Raw genomic sequence first — 21,088 nt, forward strand, 5'->3', positions numbered from 1 at the left:
TGGCATTATGCCACTTTTTAACAGTCACATAGAATCATAGAATCATAGAGTTGGAAGAGACCACAAGGGCCATCGAGTCCAACCCCCTGCCAAGCAGGGAATCCTGGGAATCCTGGGAACTGTGATTTGTTAAGAAAGTTGTTAAGAGAGCCCTATTCTCCTCACAGAGCTACTGTTACCAGAGTGGTTGAACAATCAATACTTTTTCTCAGGGAACTCTGAGAATTGTAGCTTTGTGACAGGAACAGTGGGCCTCTTAACAATCCTTAGCACCCACAGAGTCATGGGACCTATTTAAGGGTGCTGGGAGTTGTGAGGAGACCCTTAACAAACTACAGGTCCCCAGTTTTTTTAGGAGAAGTCATGTGTGTATATGGGAGCTTTAAATGAATGGTGTGACTGTAATTTAAAGCAACACATCAGCTCTATTTTCTTCTTGACAGCCCTTAAGGAATCTGAAGACAACTATTATGTCACCCTGTCATCTTTTATTCTCCAATCTAAATGCACTTATCTCCTTCAAACATTTCTTATAGGATTTGGTTTCCAGATCCCTCACCATACTGGTCATGTACCAGTGGTGAAAGGAGAAAGGGGTCGACCAAGGATGGAGCTTTCATTTTGCTGCATTCTATTGTTTTTGGAGTGGCATTGTTCTGTGAAGTTCACATGGTGCACATGGAACATGGCAGGCAATCGTGGTTAGCTGGGGTTAAGGGAAATGCACTCTGTAGATGCTCAGAGGCAAACCTTTATTTCTTATTATTTCTCATGAATCTGGTAGTGGTAAATCCCTGAAGAGCAGGTGTTGTGAGCAGGTAGCTGATGAAATCCTTTGCTTGAAAAAAGCCCCATGAGAAAGTGTGTTTTTGAGAAAAGAAATGCAAGTTTATGTTTTATACCTGTTAAAGGAGGGGAAAGAACATCACTTCCTGTTGTAGTTTTCAAAATGTGTGGCTTGTGGTGGGGGGAAGAACTTCTGTTTTTCTCTGCAGGGACAGCAGAAATGATTTCTAGATGTGTACTTAACAGATTTTGAAATGAATTGTTTTGCATCCACACTTACGCCACTATGTAACCAGCCCTTACACCAGGGTTGGGTTGGGTAACCATATGTACTACCTTACAGAGGACAGTCCTCTATTTGAAGAAAGCCTCTATCTCTGTCCTTGCAGGGGACTAGAGATGGGAGAATCTGTTAATTTTGGTTTCCCCCAGTTTTGCATTCCAGTCTTAAGTTCAGTTGTCCACATTTCCACATCAGTTTTGCAAGTTAGAAAGATAAAAAAGGTTCTCATGAAAATTCACCAGCATTTTAGTGTGAATTTCTCTTGCATGAAGTTTTGCCAATTTTTTTGCAAAGCAATTTCCCCTAATATATTGCACTTTGGTATGCTATTTTCACCAACATATATATTTATTTATGCACACTTAACCTCAGTATTTGCATTTTTGTCACTTTGCTTGGCTGGAGAAATGCAGTGCAAGATTCAGAAAAGTGCTAATTTTGATGAATGGTTGTGTTTTGGTTCCCATATTGATAGTGAAGCGGCGAATTAGGTAGATTCACCTTTAAATGTGAACTGATTCAAATCCCCCCCCCCCCAATCCCCACAGCGAAGCTAGCATGCAAAGAGATGGCGGCTTATCTCTTCCTTTCCTGATTGGCCAGGAGTTTAGGGCCCAAGATATGCTGAAGTGGTTGGTTCCCATTGCACTAGGAAGAAAAAAAAGGATAAGCCTGTCTTCCCTAAGTGCCGTGTTCACCATAAGGGCTACATGCCTTTAATTTAGAAAAGAAAAACTGAGTGCTATTTATCTAGAAAACATTATCTAGCAAGCATATTCGGTTCTTAAGCATGAATTGATAAATATGTTGCTCTTGTGCTCCATGATTGTGCCCCATGATTTGCATAGTTCTAGGATAAAGCACATTACGCTGTCTGCATAATTTGTAATGACAATGCAATAAGCAGTGCTCTTTTGGGAGTAGAGGCCAGAACTGGCTTTGGTGCCATTTGCCAATCATATTAATCTTTTCTAAATGCTACAAGAGATGGGCTTCAGTGTACTAGTTGGTCTGCACAAGTGTTACACTCATATACTGTGTAGAATTCATAAGTGGGTTTGGGTGTGGATGTGATCTGAGCATATATTAACACCCAAAACCACACAACCCACAGAAAACTAGTGCAACTGGTGCGTAATAGACAACCATTCTTGTGTATTATCTTGCATAGAATATAGAGCAGGTGTGGAGAGCCTTTGGCCCGGCAGATGCTGCTGAACTCCCAACAGTCATAGCAAACATGGCCACTGGCTGGGGATGATGGAAATTGTAGTTCAGCAACATCTGGAGGGCCAAAGGTTCCTCACACATGGTAAGGAGACTGCATGTGGCTGTGCATGGCTGTGAATATGGGAGAGAGAACACAAAACTGACTAAATTTAGCCCCGCCCCCACAAAATGGCACCATGTGTTTTGGATTGCTGGAATGTAAAAAAAAACCCACCAACAACAGGCTCAATCCCCACTCAAGTTCCATCTTGCCAGGTCATCAGCTACCATCCTGGCAAAGTTAGCAATGCAGCTGTAGACATATCAGCATCTGTGGACGTATCAGGCACATTTGGACTTCCCAAGGCAGAAGGGTGGCTCCGGAGCTGGAACAAAAATGTTGCTAAAAACTGGGCGATAGTTCTCAGGCAGTACTTGAGGATTCTGCACCATGATCTCCAGCACGTTGTTGTGGATTTCTTTAGAGATGTCGCCACGCAAGTGGAGGAGCATGGAAACGTGGTCTTCGCTGGTGAAACAACAGGCACAAAACGTGTTACCTCTCCCTTGGCCTCCTGCTGCCAACCAGGACTGGCCCTACCTTTAGAAAGAGTGAGGCAGCCACTCCACAAGGGGATGCTAGTGGGTGGAGAGTTGGAGAAGAGAGCTGTATGTTTTCCATTGTGGCCTACCCTCCAATCCCTTAGCTAGGCTGCTGTTCTCAGGTACACTGGAGGAAAGGTACCTGATGCCAGTGCTGAAGGAAGATTGCTTTGGTGGAAATGGCCTTGTGGGCCAACGTGGACCCCCTGGCAGGCCAAGATTAGACTGCAGGTTGGAGAGTTATTACCCTTGCGTTATTGCTGGGGCGACTGCCAGAAAATGTTTTTGGCCTTGAATTTGGAGAACGGAAGGGATGCCTAAGGCCTCAGATCCAAGACCTGGCATCTCCAAGCAAAAGAATTCCAGCTCTCACAGTGCTGAAAAAGAACAATGATTCTCTCTGTGTTGTATTTCCTGTGCTTCCTGTTTAGGGGCAAAATGCAAATCCAGTGCTTGGGGAAGCAGTGGTGGAAGATGGGAAAGTGTATTTGCTTTGAGTGCCCTACCTGATATCAGGATATTTTGTCACGAATCCCAGTACTTCCAGGCTCAGCATGGAGGGGTCCTTGAGACTGACGAGCTCCTGCAGGTCAGCAATAACTCTGAGAGTCTGTTCATTCTCCTCCAGGCCCTGGGAAAGGAAGCAGGAGGCAAACTATACCATACCAGGAGGACAGAGCAGATGGACCGATGTGGAGGCTGCAAGATGAATTATGATTGTCGAGTGACTATTACTACTGTTAGCAGTTGCAGTTATACTGCATGTGGTTTTGCATTTTTATACATTGATTTTTGTTGAGATGGGTAAACCTCTCGGAGATTTTTTAAAAATAAATATAACATGGTATACAAGTTCAATAGATAAAGAATACCGTATCATACTGTGCCATAATAAAAATAAATAAAAAATTGTCTAGTAGCTCCTTATAGACCAACTAAGTTTGTTCTGGTATAAGCTTTTGTGTGCATGCTCACTTCTTCAGATACCTGCACACAAAAGCTTATACCAGAACAAACTTAGTTGGTCTAGAAGGTGCTACTAGACAATTTTTTATTTTTTATTTATTCTTATTTCTACTGCGTCAGACCAACATGGCTACCTACCTGATACTGTACCATAGACATTAAAGCAGAGAGCAGCCCAGTCGTTGCTAGACTACCTTCCACAGCATCCTTGAACAAAGTTCAACTAGGGAACAACTAGCAGCTGTTGGCAGAGCCAGCCTCATGACCAGGTGTTCTGCACAGTTGTTTATTCCCCAACCCCAACCCACCTTGCTGCACCAAACTGGCTTGGGTTGCCACCTCATGACCAAAAGGATGATTGCCTGATGTGACTTTTTCATGCAGGTACTGAAATGCAAAGACACCTCAGGAGTAAGCAGCAACTCTAGCTTGGTATTATCGGCCAGACTTGCTAGCCAACAAAGTTGATCTCCCAATAATTCGGCCCTAGGAGAAACCTGCACAGGTTTCTTTGGAAGCTGGAAGTCATGCAACTAGATGCTAGGGATGTTGAAAATTTTGCCCAGTCCACATTTTAAGTGAATTTATTCCATTCTTACTTCCCAGACTAATACAGGAACTGGAATGCAGTTATCCTTCAGTTGTTGAATATCTTAAAATTTTGCAATATAGTTCATGGCTCAAAAATATACAAAAATGTGTACTTCGGGTTAAACTGCATATATAAAATGTGAATTTCCCCCCAGTTTAAAACTAAACAAATAGCGGACTTCCGGGTTGGCGCCATCGCCGAATGGCGGACTCCCTCCGAGCTCCGGAGGGAGCCTGCTCAGCAGGGGCTGGGTTCTACCGCGTCGGCGTCGCGGGGACCCTCAAAAACCATGGGCGCTGAAACCCATGGGCATGGTGACTCGGCGGGCACCGTTTGCGCCCCCCCAACCCGCGAAGGAGCCTTTTTAAAGGCTACAGAGCGGGTGCCGGGGGGGGGTGTGCTATGAGTCCTCCGCTTCCCCTGCCGAGCGAAGCCGCATGCCATTTGGCGGAGAGCGCTGACTTCTTCCATTGAAAATTCGGATTAAAAAGAACAACCCGTGAGTAATTGGAAACTGGACTTAAAAAGGGAGAAAATTTTAAATTCGGAGCAAGCGGGGGAGGTGCAAAAAGGAAGTCCGTCTCCCCCCTGTCGTAGAGGATTTAAAGCAAAGGATTTAACAACTAAGATCGAGTGCTACCTTATTTTGATAAAGTCACTAATTTCACGATGGAAAATTATAAGACTGGGCTGGAGGAGAAAAGTAGAATGTGAGCTAAAATGCAACCCCGCTCCCCGGGAACTGGGAGCGATCCGCGAGAGCGCCGGGAGAGGAGAAACAGAGGCTTTGACAGCTGTCAAAGGAGCTGTCAAAGCTGAAGAATAAAAAGAGAACTTTGTTATGAGGACTTTGCCGGTTACATTTGTTACAAATTAGATATAAATTGTTTAAAATAAGGAATAACAAGTTACTTTGACTGTTGGGTGCGATCTGGAAGGAAACTGAGTTACTATAATCCCTCTAGAGGGGCTGTGGGACACTACAAGTATTGCTGGCATGGAATTTGAATTGGACTTTTTATCTCCTGGGAAACTGCAGAAATGGAACACTATTTTGTCTACAGAGGTCTCTACACTAAAGGAGACAATAGATTTATCTATTGAAGAATGGAAGGGACTTGACGTAAAGTTTTGTTCCTGAATAACAAAGCCTCTGTAGGGGATTTAGAAGCTTTTGGAATTGGAACATTTTTGCAGGAGAGCAGGAAAAGAAACTAGAGGAAAGTGAGGAGAGAGAATAATAAGAACAACATGGACAACAAGAATTGGACAAAGCTGGAAGTGGGAACATTTGGGACATCCAGATTTGAAAGGTCTAAAGAAACAAAATTGGAGTTTTTACTCTTAAATACAGAGATCTGGATGGAAAAAATGGACCTTTTTGAGATAGAGCTTTTCCAAGATTGGACGCTTGAAACTAAAGATGATCAAAAAGACGGCAAAGACTATTAAAAAGACGGCAAAGTGGACTTGTGAAGGATTTCGGCCTAGATGTGGGATCTCCAGGATGACAACAGGCATTGATGGACATTGGGGAACGCAACCGGGAAAGGGGGGAGGGAAATTTGGAATCCAAAGGGTGTTAAATTATATTTTATTCTTTGTTCTATTTTTTTTATTTTAATCTGTTCTGCATATTAAAAAGGGGAACTCGTGGAAGGGAGCGGGGTCGATTTTAGGGGATGGAAAAACATTCTTAACATTGGGTTAACTATAATAAGTTTAAAATTTGGGGTAGGAACTTGCTGAATCTATTTGAAGGAATTGGAATACAAGAGGGGGTGGGGTGGGGAAGTCCTGGCAAGATGCTAATGAAAACAAGGTTATAAAATGGATGTTTTATTTCTTTTCTTTTTTCTGTTATATTTGAAAATGTTCAATAAATATTATTAAAAAAAAATAAAACTAAACAAATAGCTGGTTGATGTGGAAAGAGTAAATAACTAACTTATGAATGAACACGTGCAAAACTGACATGATCTGGGAATAGAATGATCTATTCATCCCTATTGGATGCATATTTAATCTTTGCTGGCCACGCACACAACTCTGTATTCAGCTTGGTGAGCAAAGTCAATCTCCCTTTCCTCTGTGATCACCAGCAGCTGCCAGCCCCATCCTTGGAACGTGTTTAGCAAATCATGATAGGTGTTAGCTGTTCCTTTCTCTCACCAGGCTGCAAAAGAGCTCCATCAGCTGAGAGGCGTCTTGCACCATCTGCCTGGCCATCCGGCTTCTCTCCTCAGCGTTCCGGCAGACTAGCCTTTTCTGCAAGAGAGCCCTCACGTACTGGCTCATGACCAAGCGCTCAGTCTCTGACAGGAGGTGCTGGACATCAAGGGGGGAAAATTGCCATGGTCATTCTAGTTAATGGGAGCTGCACTGAGACAAAAGGCAGAAATGCAGTGTGTGTGTTTCCTGCAGTGGTGGCTGGTGCCCACTGGGCCTGGTAGGGCAGGAGGCAGGGAGGTCAACAGTAGGGGGAGCCAGAAACAATGGCAGGCAGAGATAACTAATTCTAGGTTTGTCCCCATCTTGCTGGTGATGGGTGGCGCTGAAGCTGGCAATGGGCATGGCCAGAGCAAAAAGTGGGAAGGACTACCTTTGACACACTCTCTCTCTCTTTCTCTCTCTCCCCTCTCCCCCCGTCTCTTTCTTCCACCCCATTTTCTTTCTCTTTCTGAGAAGTTTGCAGAGAGCTTACCCTCACTTTCTGTCATTCCACCAGTCTTGGCTCCCTGCCCCTTTCTTGCCAGGCCCCCCTCACCCACTTGAAATCCAAAGCCCAAAGGCCACATGTAAACCTCAGGCTGCAGACCCCCCACTTCTAGAATCTAGAGGCAATACTCAAATGGTAGACCACCCTCCCTGAAGCTAGCCAACCAGCAGTGCACAGATCTCCCCACCGCTGTCAGCCCCCAGCTATGGAGGGATCTTACCATGCTGATTGGCCTGCGAGTTCTGCAGAAGAATTTCATGTGCATTTCTACCACCTCGCATATGCTGCTCAGCACCTGGGATTCACCAGACAGCCATTGACGGGAGGGCATCTGAGCAAACGGAGGCTGGGACAGAACAAGGGACGTATTAAGTTGTTTTAAAAAGGTCTCTCTCTCTCTCTCTCTCTCTCTCTCTCTCTCACACACACACACACACACACACACACACACCACCTTCCAGAAGGAAGTCCAGAATGGCTTATAGCAACAACAAAAAATACAGGCAAACCTACAAAATGGCATAGAGCTCCTCTGCAAACACTACATGTTACGTTTCCTTTAAAAGACCTGCTCAAGGAAGTATGTTTTGGTTTGCCTCTTGCAGGGTCAAGCTCTGGTGTATCTCCTTTGAGCAGAAGATCTATAGCTGTGAAGGCAGAGCAGATAGTTAGCCTGGCTTCCACCAATTCACCCTCATCAGGAGCTTGGCTGCTGCAAACTAGGGCTCCACAAGCTTCTTTGTGCTTGCTTGCAAGCACAGGCACTCAGGACCCCTCCAGACATCTTTTTTAAAAACTGCATTCATCATTATTTGTGCTCATGGTGGTATTAGGGCAGTCGGAAGTGGGAATCTCTAATCCGTTTACTATATGTCAGAGGCGGGGAACCTTTTTCAGTCCGAGGGCCACATTCCTTTCTGGGCAAGCTTTTGAGGGCCACATGCCACTGGTGGGCAGGGCCAGAGGCAAAAGTGGGCAGAGCAATGCATGTTGACTTTACCTTCACACAGTAGGTTAGTTTTGACAATCTCACACAACGCTCTCTTATCTTCCATCCAGGCAAGCAGGAAGCATTGTCAAAGTTCAGGGGTATATTCTAGCCTGGGAAAAACTCGTGTGTGGGTGTGAAACAGGGTCAGCAAGGGACATGGCCTTGGGAGAGTTCCAAGGGCCAGACAGAGAGGCCTGCAGGTCCACATTTGGTCCCTAGGGCTGCGGGTCCCCACCTCTACCATAGGCTTTCTTAATAACAATGGGTACCTGCAGATCTTTCAGCATCTCCTCCAGCAGCAGCTGGCATGCCTTCTTCTGGGCTTTCTCCAGGGCAACGTGAAGGGTTGATGACATCTTGCTGGCCTCTGAGGATGTTGATCTGCCTTCACACAGGGCTGCAATGGAGGTGCTGCCAGTGGAGGGAAGAGGAATAGCTGGGAAGCGGGCTTGCATGTATCCTGCTAGCAAGAGAAGCCCAGATACAGCAGGCATGTGGAAGGAATCAATCACAGGAGTTGGGAATACCTGAGAGCCTGGCAGTTGTTGAGGGTTGATAGCAAGTAAGGCACATAGCACTTGGAGGTTGCAGGTTCTCGTTGATGCTCCTTGCCAAATCCCACCAGGTCTTCATACAGGCTGCAGAGAACACAGCAGTTGTCATGGCATCTTGCACACCAGTAGCCAACCCCCCCCCCCATCCCATGTGTCTTGAGAGTGAAACAGTGCAGAGTTCCACATATGATGAAGAATAAGCAGACCTATGCCCCACCTTCAGTATACATTTAAAGCACTTTTGCCACTTTGCCACTTTAACAGTGGTTTCTCCCACAGAAACCTGAGAATTGTAGTTTGTTAAGGGTGCTGAGAGTTGTTAGGAAACTGTTTTTCCCCTCACAGAGCTACAATTTTCAGCATGGCTTAACAGTCAGTGCCTCTTCGCAGGAATCATAGATCTGTAAGGAAAATGTGTCTTTAACAAACTACAGTTTGGGATGAATGAACTTGTAATCTTGAAGCGCCCTCTGATGGCTTTAGAAGAATTAGACAAATTCATGAAGGGACAATGGCTACTAACCACTATTGTTAAATACTGCCTCCAGGATCGGAGGCAGACAACTTGTTTACTGAGCTTATGAGGAGGTTAGACTACATCTGGTCTTTACTGAGCTTTTTTCTGATTTGTTTGTGTGGTGATTATACAACAATGAGGATTCATCCTGTTTTGCTTGCGAGTTGATTTTACCTCTTTCTATTAGATATTTGCCCATCCTACACTTTTTAGTGCATTTCTCTATCACTTTCCTAACTGCAAATAGTCAGGAATTTGTTTTAAACTGGATTTGTTGTGCTAGGTCAACACAGAGCTTTCATCCACCTTCATTTCTGGTATGGGCTTACATTCTTTTTGCATAATACTGACAGATCTGGAAGTAATGCCTCTTCTGGGGAAGAGCAGAGGAAGAGAGAGAGAGCTATTGCACTCATGTCCTGTTTGCAGGATCTCCACAGAGCTATGTATGGGAAGCAAGATGCTGGACTAGGCAGGCCTTTGGTCTGATCCCTCAGGGGTGTTCTTGTGGCGCAGAAATAACATACCTCATTTCAAGCCCACTAAAGGTTTTCTGTAAGGAAAAAGGAGCCTCAGTTGGAGCAGCATTAGGGAAATGAGCCTCCACAGCCCTCCAGTGAAAGAAAGGGGAAAGGAGCAGGGATCCTTAGCAGGAATGATAACCAAACTCAAGCAAGAACCCAAGATGTCTCATTGGGCTGGGCCTGAAGGTCCTATTGCTGGTGAATTAATGTTAGGGACATGGGAAGCTACCTTATACTGAGTCAGATCATTGGTCCGTCAATGTATTGTCATCACTGATGGGCAGCAATTCTCAAGGGTTTAAGACAGCAGTCTTTCCCAGTCCTCCCTGCAGATGCCCTACTTGGGACCTTTGGCATGCAAAGCAGGTGAGTCATGATGCTTTCCCTACTGAGCTGTGCTGTGATGAGCATCCTTTTCTTGCCTCTCAGTCCCTACTCTGCATCAGCAGCATGGAGAGAGAACTGACCTGCCCAGAAAGACCTCAAGCTCCTCCAGGGCCATGTTGCACAACTTCTGCTGCAGAGTATCTGAGATGAGGGATGCCACTCGGATATTTTCATCCAGCATCTGGGGCAGGCAAAGAAAGAGAGGAAGGCGATTAGATGAGTGGGGATCAAACACATGGCTTTGCTTCTGCAGCCAATAGGACACGCTGTACAGGAATCAGGTAGGCTTCCCTGCAGTGCATTGTCTTTCTTCTCTGACCTTCATGACAATCATGGGAAGGCTGGTCTGGAAGCAGCCTTGATAGTCTGATTCGGGCTCCTCTTCACTGAACCACTCTTTAAACTCCATCTCCAGCGTCTTCTGCATCCACTGAGCAAAGCTGGCCTAGAAGAACAAGCGGAGATGGTTTATGGCAACAGAGGTTGAGGAACCTTATTCACCCCGAGGCCCGCATTTTTGTTTGGATAACCTTCTGAGGGCCAAGTGCCTATAGTGGGCATGGCTGGAGACAAAAGCAGGCGGAGCAACAAATGTGAATGTCACCTTTGCATATGGGCTAATTTCTCCACATGAAGCTCTCTATCTTCCATCCAGACACATTCCAGCCAAGAAAAAGCACTCATGGGTATAGCCTGGGGAAAGTTCCCAGGGCCAGATAGAGAGGCCTGGGTGGGGTGGGGTGGACAAATTTGGCTCTCAGACCTGAGTAACCATTCTCTTTTTAAGTGAAGACCAGGGACCCTCCACTGCACACAAGCCACTCACAACCCCAGCAGTGTTCATATTCATTTGCCTAGCTCCTTTCTCCTGCGGATGAGAAACATCTCTTTAGTGGGGCAGCTGATATACAGTACATACGGCTCAGATCCACACCACACATTCACAGTACATTTAATGCACATTGCTTCCCCCGAAGAATCCAGAGAGCTACAGTTTGTTAAGGGTGCTGGGAAATATAGCTCTGTGTGGATATGACCTGCAGTATGTGTTCGACCTCCACCTCTGGTCTTCCTGAAAACCTGCCACCTCCTATTTTTATCCCTATTTCTCTCCACTGCTGTGAAACAATGGATGCTTCCAGACTGTCACTATTTTCAGGTGGAATTCAGCCACAGGCCAGCAGATTCAGGTTTGCTCAATTATAGTTGATTAGAAGGTCTTGCACAACAAACCTGTTTCCCTGAAAGGTAGCACTTTCTGTGCTATTTTTGGGTGGGATTCGATCTCATGCAGCAAACCTGTCTCCCAAATCAGGATGAATGTTCGTTAAATAGCCAACACCTTCCAACCTCCCCAGCAAACAAATCAGGATGAATGCTCAATAAACAGGTGATCTGGAAGTGCCCGATGAAAACTCCAGAGACTAGAGGGTCTTAAGAGGCAAACTGCACAGAAGTAACACGTTTTGGCTGAAGGCTACTTATTCAGAATAAAAGCAGTTTGGGGTAGAGACCTATTTTGAACAGAACAGAGGAGGAATGCTTAGCCCTTTCTTCACCAGCCATTTCCCCATCTGCTCCAAATCGCCCTCTTGACCCTCAGAGTCCCATGTGCGTGGTTGCCTGAGTTTGGAACCCTGAGCAGAGCCAAATCAGTTGGGGAGACAATCTGGACCAGGAAAATGGGTGGTGGGAAAAGGGTAAAGCACCACTGCCTCATCTATCCCCTACCTGTTCAAAATGGGCATCTCCTGAAGGTGCTTTTCTTCAGAAAGAGGAGACAACAAGGACGCTTTACACAACTTTGTGTATAGCATAGCATGGCATCCAGTAATATGCCACTTGTCCCTTATTCACAGGAATATGCTGGATACTGAGACAACTGGTTCCTCTAGCTCAGTAGTGGTCCATCCAGCCCACAGCAGCTCTCTAGACTTTCAGATGGAATATTTCCACATTCACTGGTAAGAAAAGATCTCTGCCTGAATATTTGGAGAACTTCATATTAACACTCTCCATCACCCAGGTTTCTAGGCCAACCAGCAAATCTAAATATATTAGTGCTTCAATATCCACAGTCATTTTGTTCCCCATAGTCTTCACGACTCACCTGTACTTTCCCTACATAGGTCTCCTCCAAGTAGTCTACTGTATCCACAGGAAGCAGAGGACCCAAGACTGCGATGTCCACTTCAGGTAGAAGGCTTGGGTGGGTCATCATTTCTGAGCTGTGGAACACAAGAAGGGTCAGGAGCAAAAGGTACCTAAGTTCAACTTTCCACTTTCAGGCTGTTCAGTACACCTGAAACAGGATTATGTGTGCATATTTCTAGTATTCTTGTACGGGGAAATGCAGCCCATTGTCAAATCTGCTTCTTTGCAAATGCCACCCGACAGTTGCCTGCTGGTACAACAGAGAACATGACTGGATAAACACCCACCTGTTTAAAGCATTATCCTATCACTTTAACAGTCACAGCTTCCCCAAAGCATCCTGGGAACTCTGCTTCGTCAAGAGTGGTGAGAGTTCTCAGTAGACCAGTGGTGGCCAAACTTGGCCCTCCAGCTGTTTTGGGACTACAATTCCAATCATCCCTGACCACTGGTCCTGTTAGCTAGGGATGATGGGAGTTGTAGTCCAAAAACAGCTGGGGGGCCAGGTTTGGCCACCACTGAAGTAGACCTTTCACAAACAACAGTTCCCAGAATTCTTTGGGGGGAGCCATGACTGTTAAAGTGGCCCACGAGTGCTTCAGATGGATGGTGGTTGGGATTCCAAGTCAGAGTTATGGGCGGTAGGCAAATGTAAGCCCCAGCACTTCTTTTTCTAAAAAAATTAATGACCCCTCACTTCCCCTATGAACTCCAACACCTGCCATTAGGAGCACTGACCTTGGGTAAACATGGAGTGCCCACTGGAGAAGAGTAAAGACCTCCTGCTTTTCCAGCTCCCGAGTGAGGATGTGATGCAGGTGTTTGGCAAGGCTTTGATGATACATGGCAGCAAAGGCTGCGACGATATTGTAGTGAGGCGGGCAGCACTGGGCCATCAGGTCTTTCACAACACACAGTTCAGCCAGGATGCTGTTCTGCAAGGACGTCAAATGCTGAGCAAGGTGCTGTCCTTGGGCATTGCTTGGCATGGCCTGGAAGTGGGAAGCGACTATGGTGTCCTGTATAACCTGGAAGAACTTCTGCCTCCAGCACTTGGGGCGCCCTGGTGGGAGGAAGCCAGAAGGAAGCTGAGTTCTCAGCAGCAAGGCAGCATCAATGCTCTCCTCACGCTCAATAATGCGTAGCGTGGACACAAAGAGGGAGGGGTCCTCAGACACCAGTCTTGTGCTGTGGGCCACAACGTGCCACAGGTGCTGGGCAAGGGCATCGTTCAGTTCCAGGAGGCCCCTGAAGTAGGACTCCACACTGGCCAGGTGCGAGGAGCTGAGCAGGTTGTGGTGATGCAGCTGGAACAGGATGCTGTCCCGTAAACTCTCTAGCTCCATGAATCCTGCATGGGCTTCCAGCAGGTGGTGATTCTGCAGGAGGTCAAAGGTCTCGGAAAGGAGTTTGTGTACTGTGTAGGAAAGAAGAAAGGGAGAAAGGGCTTCAAAACCATAACCTGGGGAAGAAAGAGGAATGATATCCAGTGTGGTTAGAGCAGTGGTTAGAGCAGGGGTTTGGAACCCTCTGTCCAAGGGCTGGGCAGATGAGGGGGAAAGGGGTGCTGTACAAAGTATGCAGCTCCTCTACAAGATTATCTGCTGCAAGACGATCAAGCCAGAGAGGGAAATGTCTCAGCTGAAAGGTAGGTGCGTTGCTTGCAGATATATAGAAGGTCATCCCATGTGTTTTGGAATTGCATGCATGCAGTTTTCCAGATGCAATGGCATTTAGATATTTGAGGTTATGAATAGCCTCTTTACCCTTGGCTGAGTGCTCTGTGCTGGTGTTTTGTTATTCTGATATGATTGTTTTGCAGTTTAATTTCATAATTTTAGTTGTTCATTGCACTCATTCTAATTGTGTGGTTTTTGTAACCCACTCTGGGACCATTTGGTGAAGAGTGAGGCACAGATGTAACAAGTGGATATAATAATAAATAACACATATTACAAACTGAAGCTCACCTGAGAAAAGTTGGGGCAATGTCTGGGCAACTGAACCCAGCTGGGCATGTTCCACTGCCACCTCCCGTAGTCTCTGCAGGCTCTGAAAAGGGTCGGTGCTGGATGCCAAGGACTGGCATATGTTTCTCAATGCTTGCCGCACATGTTGAACATCTGCAGTGGCTGAGTGCAACTGCTCCAGGCCTGTGCTCACACCCTCTAGGTAGGACTGCACAGTTGACTAGGGACAGAGAGAATCAAGTGGCAAAGAGGACACAGAGACTTCACAGGCAGGTCAAAGGGCCGTGGCTCAGTGATAAAACATCTGCTTTCCATGCTGAAAGTCCTAAATTCAATCCCCAGCATCTCCAACTAAGGCTGGGATGGACCCCTGCTTGAAACCTGGAGAGCCGCTGCCAGTCAGTGTAGACAATACTGTGCTAGCTAGCTCTGACTCAGTATAATGCAGCTTCCAGTGGGATCTCCAAAACCTTGTTCTATTAAATTCATAATCAAGGCTGCTTAAACCAGTGAGATTTCAGGATCAAGCTGCATTAATACTTGAAAGAGTGGCTCTCCTAGTATATGCCAACCTGACAACCAAGGTTTTGGTCAATGCCCAACAGACAGTGACCCAGGATAGGGTCTTTTCTGCTGTGGTGTCCTGGATGTGGCATCACCTGCCTCTGTAGGTGTGCCAGGTATCATCAGTATATCAGCTGGCATAAAGACACACCTCTCCACTTGGACCTTTGGGACCCCACTGGCATTGGTGTTGGGTGATTTTGGATTGAAATCCTTTTTTGCCAAGGTTATTCAAGGCTGCTAGTGTTAATCTAGTTTTATCCTGGGACAGAGCAACGGGAACTCACCCTATCATGGGAATTCAAACCGCAGACCTTACGATCGGCAAGCCCAGGAGGCTCAGTGGTTTAGACCACAGCACCACCCACGTCCCTAGAACCTTGGTTATTGGGTGGTTTATAAATAAATCTAGGCATAGCCAAGGCCTGGCATCTGGGATTGCTACTGATGGGCACTTGCCAAGGCCCATAACTCAGCATCAAGCCCTGAAACTCCCTGATCTTGCTGGTTCTCTTTTTTACAAACAACAACAGCCCTTGCCCGCTTTGAGCACGCCGCAAGTGATAGGGGTAGGGAGAAAGTGCAGCTGCCTTCGGTCACATGACCCTTCTGGTGAACCCATCCAATGGCCATCCAAAAGCTGGAAGAGCCAACCCAGGTGTTCAGGGAACAGTCAGTGGAGGCTGGTACATTAGGGCAAGTGGGGCACTGCCCCACCAGCCTCAGTCTGCTGTCACCCACCCCCCAACTGCCTGCCTCCATACTTACAATGGGTTCAGGAGGTGGCATTGCCTGTCCCCTTCCTCTTCCTTACTCAGTGTGGCCACTCCTCAACAAGGAGGAGGATGGTGACAAAGCTAGAATCAGTTGTGTCTGCTTGTCATTGGCATTTGGCTGCACTTCATGTTGGGTTCCCTGACTTCCGCCCTCCCAATCCCAATGGGCACTGGCCAGCACTGGTTCCAGCGCTGCAACTACCAACCTTTATGCGGGATTGGATGGAACTGTTGCGTTGTATCTCTCGGATCCGATACTCCTCAAGGCCCTCTAATTTGTCAGGTCGGTAAAAGACCCCAGATGCCCATTTTAAGGCAGCTCCTCTGGCTAATTTTTCAGCCTTCTCCACTTCTGGCCATTCTTGGTCTAAAACAGAGAAGGAAGAGGGAGAAGAAGGAAATCCACACATACAGCTGCGAGTCTTTGCAAGACAGGAATTGCTCTTCCATCCCCAGCTGCTCCCCTGGAATGCAGGAAGGAAACAGGATGTGACCGCCTACCCACGATCTGGATAGCCTAGGGGGAGAGGTGGAATATCGGTGGAGGGGAAGCTTCTGGGGCTTGGAGACACAATGACCTGGGAAAAGGAGGCACACTTGTATTGTCAGACGTCTGGCTTCAGAGACAAGAGACGAGGCGAGAGAGGGGGCGTTAGAAGGGCGTATGGAGTCTGATAACTAATTCCCTCTACTGTATCTGAAGAAGTCTGCATGCAAACGAAAGCTCATACCAATAACAAACTTAGTTGGTCTCTAAGGTGCTACTGGAAGGAATTTTTTTTTATTTTGTTCCCTCTACTAAAGAATAGCTGTTCTATTTATAATGGGCATAAGGGCAATTATGAGGCTGCTAGCATGCTACCAGAGTTAGTTCAAGCTTTTGCTTTTAGCATTCAAAGCCCTGTACAACTTGGGGTCAGGTTACCTGAGGGATCGTCCAGCAACTTTGCAGTGGAGGCTGGAAGATAGGAAATTTCGCAAAGGCAAATGGATTATCGCACTATAAACAGCCACAGCTTCCCCCAAAGAATTCTGGGAACTGTAGTTTGCTAAGGGTGCTGAGAGTTGTTAGGAATGCTCTATTGCCCTCACAGTCCTGCAATTCCCAGAGTTCCAATAGCCAGGGCCACCCCTTGAACTGGTTATTAGTAAGGAGTTGGCAAGTGGCTGCGGGGAGATTTAACTTGGTGGAGCAGTGCCCCATTTGCCCTGATGGACCAGCCTCCACTGCAATTGTGTTCCTCCGGGGGGGGGGGCATTGTTAAGAGTTCTCCATGCTGCAGATGTATGCATGAGGTCAACTAAAACCCAGGTCTTAAGTGTTGTTGTGGCTTCAGCTCTATGGAATCTGCTCCCTGGTGAAATTAGACAAGCACTTGGGTTTTTAGGCAGTTACTGAAAGCTTTCAAAGAGGACTTACTCTGAGGAGTGACTCAGCCGTTTTATACTCAGGAGTGACTCAGCCATTTTTAATGGCATATTGTAATTTAAGACTTTCAAGATTTGCTTTTTTAAATGTTACATACAGTGGTACCTCGGTTTATGAACTTAATCCATTCCAGAAGCCCGTTCTTAAACTGAAGCGCTTTCCCTAATGAGGCCTCCTGCCGCCGGTGCCCTTCTATCATTTGGCTTCCGTTCCTAGACTGAGGTAAAGTTCGCAAACTGGGACACTACTTCCAGTTTTGTGGAGTTCGTAAACCAAATAGTTCATAAACAGGGCTGTTCTTAAACCGAGGTACCACATATTTCTGTTGTACACTGCTTTGGAAACTTTAGTTTGGAAGTGGTTTGAAACTCATTAAAGAAATAAATAAAGGGTGAATTCAAATGACTGGGCAAATCTGTACCATGTAGGATCAATCTTCCCCAATATGATGCCCTCCAGATGTTTTGAAATACACTGCCCATTAGTTGTGCTGGGTGGGTCCACTGGGAGTTGCAATCCAAAACGTCTGGAAGGCTGATATAAAGAAACCCAACATTGCCACTCCTCTCCATCCAAAGCATGAAGGTGTTGTAACCCTAGGCTTCACCTTGTGATAAGAGGCCTACAGACCAGAAGTAGCCCACTGTGTCCCCTCCAGATATTGTTGGACTACAACTCCTATTATCCTTGACTATTGCCCAGCTGGCTTGTGGCTGATGGGAGTTAGAGTCCAACAACATCCAGAGGCACCATGTTGTCTAATCCTGCACTACTTTATTTATTTCTTTTATATCCCACCTTTTTCTCCAAGGAGCTTAAGCTGACATATGGTTCTTCCACGCCCCACATGTAATGCCAACAACAACCCTGTGAAGTAGATTAGGCTGAGAGCCAGTGATTGGTCCAAGGTTACCCAGTAAACATCATGGCTGAGTGGGATTTGAACCCTGGCCCCCCAGAGCCTACTCTGACACTCTAACCACCGCTCCACATTGACTCTAGACTCTAGACTGACAGCACCCGACATAGCGGCATACACTAGAGTGGCCGTGTGTCCTGCTTTCAGAGGACACTTCTCTACTTGAAGGGCTGCCAGGGGCCAGTCCTTTATTTAAAAGTGTCCTCTACCAGAGCACCACACAGTAAGGTTTTAAAGCATCTATGGTATTGCTCCCAGTGAGGACAGACAGTGGACAGACAAACCAATCTCTGGCTCTGATTTTTCTAGCCCATTTATTTCCAAAAAGGACAGTTACTATGACATGTAAGTATCTCTCTGAGACCTCTGCCTTCCTGCATGACCCCAAGAATGCAATATTATCTAGGAAAAAGTATCTGTGACATCTCACAGCCCAGGTGGATAAAGTTTAAGTGCTTTTCTTAAAGTGGAAGGTGCCTGGAACCCATATACTGATGGTTAGGCTAAAATTGTCTGGCACTTTCCTCCTTAAGGAAAGCACTTTAAAATCATAACCTCATTCATTGTACGTGTGCCGAGATGTCAGGTACAGTATTTTTTCCCCTCATCAATTGCAAGAACAGGGAGTTCTTTCTCAAGTAGGGAGAGAGAGAGAAATCAACACAGCTAGGAGACTTGCTGAACCCAAAGCCCATCTAGGAAGGGCCCCATATGCCTCACCCCACCCCACTGAATGGTACAGTCACTGGGATCCTGTAGCTGCATTTCCCGTTACCTTTGGATCTGGTGGAATCCTCCTCCTCTGCAGACATGCCCATAGATTCAGCTGCAGTGCACAGGTCCAGAGCTTAGGGCTGGGCTGAGCAGAGGAAGCAGAGCCAGCAATAGCAGTTTCCGTCAGTGATACTACTTCCAGCTCCTCAGGGGCTTGTTCTGTAACACTGCAGATAGACTCAGGATGTAGGAACAGGAGGGCGGAGGAAACAGAAAATGCACTCGAAAGTTTAATTCTTAGGGAATGCAGATTAAGCAGCACAGAACAACTCTGGTATATATGCATGCCTGGGTTGTGGTCACCAGGATTCCTGCATGTCCCTCTGCCTTCAGCGGTAGCTACTGGTATTTGGGACTAGTAAGGAAGGCAGGGAGATCAGCAATAGGTGGAGACAGGCAGGCAGAATGACAAGCAGAATCAACCTCTAGCTTGTTGTAAGTAAGGAGGAAGACAGGTCCACAAGGGTCATTTAGTCCAACCCCCGCAATGCAGGAATCTTTTGCCCAATGTGGAACTCGAACCCACAACCCTAAGATTAAGAATTTCATGTTCTACCAACTGAGGACATGTTCTTTCAGATATTTGGAGCCCAAGTCATACAGGGATTTAAACACTAATGCACCTTGAATTGGGGCCATAAATAAACTGACAACCAATATACTGAGTTCCTTTTTTGGAACCTAACACAGCATGTTAAAACACACACATATAATGTGGCTGAATAGACAAATAATATGAAGTGCTTCTTTTCTCAATGAAAGGGTTATCTAATGATCAATTGCTTGAGTTAGTCAATGTGCCCCATCCTGGATAGTTATTGCTTATTTGTTTATTTTACATTATTTCCTTTCCTCTGAAAGTGGCTTACAGGTAAAACAAGAGCCACTAGAAACATAGAAAAATCAATAATTAAAATACAATGAAACACTGATAGAATTAAAAATATATAATATATAAAATATGTATAAAACATACCAATAATTACAATAAAAACAGCACAGCACCAGGTCACATGACTTAAATGAATGGAGATAGTATTCAGCTTAAGTCCTGGCCTGCAGCCCCAGCAAGCTTTTGCTCATCCAGCCAAGCCCTGTGTGAGCTGGGGTGAGCCAACTATGCCAGCGTATTCCTAGCTGAACTTGCATTCAGACTTACACTGGGGTAGCTGAGCTCAGAGTTAAATAACACTGAGGAAAACTTTTGCCTGACAGCTATTAGTATGGTTTCCACTGGGTGTGCATTAATGTGGTGGCACAACTTATAGGGGGATCTCAAGCTGTAAGAAATCCAGTTCCCACCCCTGCACTGCAAGACCAGATATTTCTAAAGTGGGTTGCTACACTCACCATTCAGCTGTGATCTACATGCCAAAGAAGTATTTCAGTGTAAGTGCTATCTGGTAAGATAACCCATCCATCCAACCAGTTGCAACCATAGATTATCAAATCAGCAGGAAACAGTTTGTGTCTGAGGACAGTGATAACTGGGACACACAACAAGGGCTAAGAGAGGCGAGAAGGACATATATACAGATGTTGAGATAGGTGAAAAGCAAGAGACTTTGGAATAAGGGGGTGTCATAGGTGCATTATGGCAGTAAGGTCCTAGATTAGAAAGTTATTGCTGTACTTTATAAATCTTTTGGGGACATTGATGACTATTATGGAATAACACTTTGCGCATAATTCTTATTTCATTTGCTCTCACAACTACCCTGAGATAGATCATCACCGTTTACACTTTGCAAATGGGAAAGGAGTGACTTGTTTCAAGCTTAGGCCATCAGTGCCAGGAGCTGAAGATCAGCTCTCTACCCATTATGGGGCAGTGGCTCCCGCATGAAAGGTGTCTGGATTTGTACGGATTAAATCGCTAAACACAAGTCCCTAAATTGGATGTTTCTAGTCATGCGATTTCTTTCAGTTCTGCAAAAGATTTGACTTAAATAAAAAAAAAAAGTTTCTGTCCTGTAGTAGCAAACTACTGTACTGTAGTTTGCAATTTGCCGTACGGCAGCCTACAAGTGGAACCCGCAACAAAATGTTGCATCATTGAGTGTGCACTGATTTAACCATTTGGCAACAGAAGTCCACCACTCATAAAGAGGAGAGCATAACAAACCCACCGGACAGAGCTATATTCTGCTCTTATGGACAAGAAGACAACGGAGAGGGGGGCGGGGAAACGTTCATTTTCCGAACATCCCACAGGCGCAACCCTTTGGAATCCTCAAGGCGCCACCAGTGTTTACACGCCACTGGCCAGCAGGGGACGCTACAACGGCGCGAGAGGGGAAGCCGGTGGTGGTGGTGGTGGTGGGCGGAGCCGAGCAGAAGGAGGCGGGAGGGAGCGTGGCGGCGCTCCGCC

The 21,088-nt window shown here is 46.2% G+C and overlaps 1 protein-coding gene across 3 annotated transcripts; it reads right to left on the reverse strand.

Moving 5' to 3' along the window:
* Positions 1–88: 88 nt before the first annotated feature.
* Positions 89–20,916, reverse strand: EXOC3L1 (exocyst complex component 3 like 1). 3 transcript variants are annotated; one of them, XM_081872408.1, is made up of 13 exons: positions 18,719–20,916; positions 15,802–16,059; positions 14,256–14,475; positions 13,024–13,702; positions 12,242–12,359; positions 10,451–10,576; positions 10,212–10,312; positions 8,677–8,787; positions 8,419–8,560; positions 7,379–7,504; positions 6,612–6,767; positions 3,388–3,512; positions 89–2,664 (listed from the first exon to the last, which is right to left on the reverse strand). In XM_081872408.1, exons 1-13 carry the CDS (start codon positions 19,001–19,003, stop codon positions 2,580–2,582), a joined length of 2,532 nt encoding a protein of 843 aa, XP_081728534.1. In that variant the 5' UTR covers positions 19,004–20,916; the 3' UTR covers positions 89–2,579. The 3 variants fall into 3 exon arrangements, with proteins under 3 accessions (XP_081728534.1, XP_081728533.1, XP_081728535.1); XM_081872407.1 differs by having other exon boundaries at positions 89–2,807; positions 18,719–20,915; XM_081872409.1 differs by having other exon boundaries at positions 89–2,807; positions 15,802–15,962; positions 18,719–18,887.
* Positions 20,917–21,088: the final 172 nt, after the last annotated feature.

This window comes from Podarcis erhardii, assembly GCF_964252035.2.
Source record: "Podarcis erhardii genome assembly, chromosome: 7".
NCBI classification, from domain to species: domain Eukaryota; kingdom Metazoa; phylum Chordata; class Lepidosauria; order Squamata; family Lacertidae; genus Podarcis; species Podarcis erhardii.

Coding starts and splice junctions, on each gene's coding strand:
- EXOC3L1 (XM_081872407.1), bottom strand. CDS start 19,003: ATGCATATATACCAGAGTTGTTCTGTGCTGCTTAATCTGCATTCCCTA. Junction 16,060..18,718: donor GGATTCCACCAGATCCAAAG/GTAACGGGAAAT, acceptor CCTGCATTCCAG/GGGAGCAGCTGGGGATGGAA. Junction 14,476..15,801: donor CCATCCAATCCCGCATAAAG/GTTGGTAGTTGC, acceptor CTCTGTCCCTAG/TCAACTGTGCAGTCCTACCT.